Genomic DNA, 3,928 nt, shown 5'->3' with positions numbered 1-3,928 from the left:
CAGCGGCCGCCTAGGTCTCCAGACCACGTGCTCTTCTGCTCGCAGCTCCCAGGGTGGGTGGGGTCTGGTCCCTGCCGGCTCTTTCTTTTTTATTATTTTTTTATTGTCTAAAGTTTTACATGTGTCTTCTTTTTCCCCCGATTGACACCCCCCCAAGCCATTCCCACCTCGGGCAAGCCCCCACCGCCCCAGTGTCTGTGTCCATTGGTTATGCTAATATGCCTGCCGGCTCTCGCTGACGTGGGGAAGCGGCGGCCTTCCTTGGTGTGCACAGGGGGGCTGCTCAGAGGGGCGTCTCTAGACTGTGCTGCAGGGCTTGGGGTTCCAGCCTTGGCTCCCTGCAGCCCACCCAGCTCTTCCATCCAAGGGCTAAACTGTCAACCTGTCTGGTCCTGTTTGGGCCACGGACTGGCACCCTGGGGTCCCCTGGGCATCGTCACTCCTGGCTTGTGCCCGTCAGTGTGCGAGGGGCAGTTCAGATCGCGTGGCGGACACGTGGGGCTGTCTGGAGGCGGGTCGAAGAGTGTTTGTCTCTAGGGAGCGGCACAGGGGCGGCATCGCTCCCGGCTTCCAGGTTGTGCATCTCAACGCGGTGACCGTGGACAATCGCCTGGACAACCTGCAGCTGGTGCCGTGGGGCTGGCGGCCCAAAGCGGAGGAGACCTCCAGCAAACAGAGGTGGGTCTTCCCAGCTGGCCAGGCGGCAGGGCGGCGCTGAGGACCGCCCGCTCTCGTCACCAGGCCCACGCCCCCGCTCTGCTCTGATGCTGCTGGGGTTCAGGGACCTTGCTGTTGTCCCTCGACGTGGGGGGACCTCCTGTTCTTGGCGGCGGGTGAGGTCCTGATGCTTCTCTCCTTGGGAGGGTCACCGATGACGGGCTGTCGGGAGCAGCGTTGTCTGGGCTGGACGCCTGCAGGTGGCAGGACTGCGCCCTGTCCCCGAGGCAGGTGAGGTGTCTGCAGCTCGCTGTGCACACAGACGGGGCTTTCTGTCACGCTCCTTGCCCAGCAGTTTACGCAGTGGTTGAGGGAAGCAGGCAGCGTGGACTGGGGGCGTGCTCTCCTCTCTGAGTCCTGCAAACAGCGCTTACCTCAGGACAGCGCAGGCATCCGCCTGGTGGGAAGGCTGCTCTGAGGGCAGTTCCTGTGGCCCGGGGGGCGTCCAGCTCTGAGCTTCGTGGAGCCCTTGGAAGAGCGGGGGGACCAGCAGCAGGACAGGGGCTGGGAGCTGACACTGGTTGCTGACACGAGCCAGGGTGTCTCTGGCCACAGGTGCATTCCAGGCTCAGAGGGCTCCCTGGGGTTTCTGCGTGTCCTCAGGCCTCTGGGCAGCTGTTCCCGGCGGTGGTGGTGACTCCCAGCAGACAGACGTCAGTGAGACGGTGACTGCGCAGTTGTCATCCTCACGGTCTTGCCAGAGCCTGAGCTGCGGACGTGGGAGCGGCAGGGTGCAGAGGCCAGGTGTAGGGGTGGTCCCCAGGCGCTCAGGACGAGAGGGGCAGGGCTGGGGCCAAGCCTCTGCGTTCTCTCCTCTGATGATAGAGAATGGCCCTAAAATTCCCTGATCTTGAGGGAAACTGACCCTTCTGTAATAGTTATCCTCCTAGATTTTTGGTTGAAAGTGACAGATCCCTGGCTGATAGGTCAGTTGGCTGATAGGTCAGTCGACAACCGGTGGCCCACGGATCGCTGGTGGTCTGTGAGGTCCGAGAGGTTGGCGACTGCTGGGTTGGAGCATTGGCCTGATGGGCAAGTTTCCTACAGACTCAACCAATGAATACACAAATAAGTGGAACAAGACATGTATCTCTCTCCCCCTTCCTGTCTCTCTCTCTCAAATCAATAAATTAAAAACAAAAAGGGAAAGAGCCCTGGCTGGTGTGACTCAGTGGATAGAGCGTCAGCCTGCAGACTGAAGGGTCCTGGGTTTGATTCCAGTCAAGGGCACGTGCCTGGGGTGCAGGCTTGGTCCTCAGTGGGGGACATGCAGGAGGCAGCCTATCAATGATTCTCTCTCATCATTGATGTTTCTGTCTCTTTCCCTCTCCCTTCTTCTCTGAAATCAATAAAGTATGTTTTTTTAAAAATATATTTTTCATCAATTTTTTACAGAGAGGAAGGGAGAGGGATAGAGAGTTAGAAACATCAGTGAGAGAGAAGCATCGATCAACTGCCTCCTGCACACCCCCTACTGGGGATGTGCCCGCAACCAAGGTACATGCCCTTGACCGGAATCGAACCTGGGACCCCCAAGTCCGCAGGCCAACGCTCTATCCACTGAGCCAAACCGGTCAGGGTAGTTTGTTTGTTTTTAATAGCAGCCATGGCTGGTGTGAGTCGGTATCTCATTGTAGTTTTGCATTTTCCCGACAGGAGTGATGTTGAGCATATTTTCATGGGCTTTTGGGCCATTTGTATGTCTTTGGAGAATGTGTGTTCAGATTCTTTGCCTGAAAATTGTGTTATTTTGTTGAATTGCAGTTCTTCATGTCCTCTGTAATCCATGATCAGGCCTATGGTTGGCAAATCTTTCCCTCGTTTCGTGGGTTACTCTGGACAGTATCTTTTGATGCACAAAATTTTTAGATTTTGTGAAGTCCAGTGTGTCTGTTTTCTCTTTGTCACCTGTGGCTTGGTGTCATATCCAAGAAATCGTTGCCAAGTCAAGGTAGTGCAGCTTCTGTCCTGTGTTTGAGTCTGAGAGATCTTGTGTTTGAGGTCTTTTGTTTAGGTCCTTGGTTCATTTTGAGTTAATTTTTGTGTATGGTGTTAGGTGAGGGTGACCCTTCCCTTTCCTCTTTTTTTTTTAAAAAATGTTTTCATTGATTTTTACAAAAATACAAGGAGAGGGAGACAGAGATAGAAACATCAATGATGAGCGAGAATCACCCGCTGGCTGCCTCCTGCACGCCCCACACTGGGGATCAAGCCTGTAACCCCGGGCATGTGCCCCGACTGGGAATCGAACCAGTGACCTCTTGGTTCCTAGGTCGATGCTCAATCACTGAGCCACACTGGCCAGGGCCCCTTCCTTCTTTTACCCGAATCCCCACAGGCCTGGGGGTTAAACTTCTCTGGAAGGTCACGGTGCTGCCTGTCAGGGCGCCTCGCTCTGGAGCCCGGTTGCAGCCCTGCTGTCCACTCACACAGACCGGTGTTTAGAAGGAGGCGGGGCAGCACAGCATCGGGGCAGGAGGAGCAACCGGAGGCAGAAGCAGGCACTGCTGGGGCCCTGAGCAGGGAGGGGACTGCCTGCCAGCTCGGGTGGCGGGCTCGGCTGGGTCCTGAGGCTGGGTCCTATGCCTGCGTGGCCCTCGTGCAGGAGACCCAGCCCTGCTCTGTGCCTTTCAGTGGGGAGACCACGTGCTACAAAGTGGGTCACGTGGAGATGAGCCCACAGTGCGGGTGGGGTCTCCTGAGCAAGAGGACACAGGTGGCCATCCTGGGGTCCTGCCTCCTCCCCTGTGCCTGGAGCTGGGCCCCTTCTCCTTCAGGGAGCAGAGCTTGTACTGGCTCGCAATCCAGCAGCTTCCCACGGACCCCATCGAGGAGCAGTTCCCCGCGCTGAGCGCCACGCGGTACTACAACGCCAACGGGGACGTGGTGGAGGAGGAGGAGAGCTCCTGCACCTACTACGAGTGCCACTACCCGCCCTGCACGATGATCGAGAAGCAGGTACGGCCGCTCCACTCCCGTCCCCTTGGGCCCCTCGGGCCTCCTCAGCCGCGGGGCCGGGGGCCAGGTCCTCCCATCGGAGGTAGTCCTTCCACGGGACCAAGAGGCCACCTGCTCTGCTTTCAGCTCCGGGAGTTCAACATCTGCGGGCGCTGCCAGGTGGCCCGGTACTGCGGCTCGCAGTGCCAGCAGAAGGACTGGCCCGCCCACAAGAAGCACTGTCGGGAGAAGCGGCGCCCCTTCCAGCAGGAGC

General features: G+C 58.0%; 1 protein-coding gene across 1 annotated transcript in view; it reads left to right on the top strand.

The window, feature by feature from the left end:
- The window catches only part of ZMYND19 (zinc finger, MYND-type containing 19), a 6,343-nt gene that overhangs the window by 1,631 nt on the left and 784 nt on the right, over positions 1-3,928 (top strand). Inside the window, exons 4-6 of the mRNA XM_014529694.1 lie at positions 538-678; positions 3,495-3,675; positions 3,802-3,926. Coding sequence (XP_014385180.1) covers positions 538-678; positions 3,495-3,675; positions 3,802-3,926 — 447 coding nt within the window. The remainder of the gene's footprint in view (positions 1-537; positions 679-3,494; positions 3,676-3,801; positions 3,927-3,928) is intronic.

The sequence above is a fragment of the Myotis brandtii genome, unplaced genomic scaffold, assembly GCF_000412655.1.
Source record: "Myotis brandtii unplaced genomic scaffold, ASM41265v1 scaffold691, whole genome shotgun sequence".
NCBI classification, from domain to species: Eukaryota; Metazoa; Chordata; class Mammalia; order Chiroptera; family Vespertilionidae; genus Myotis; species Myotis brandtii.
Note: the sequence above shows the minus strand (reverse complement) of the source record. Positions and strands in the feature narration are given on the sequence as shown.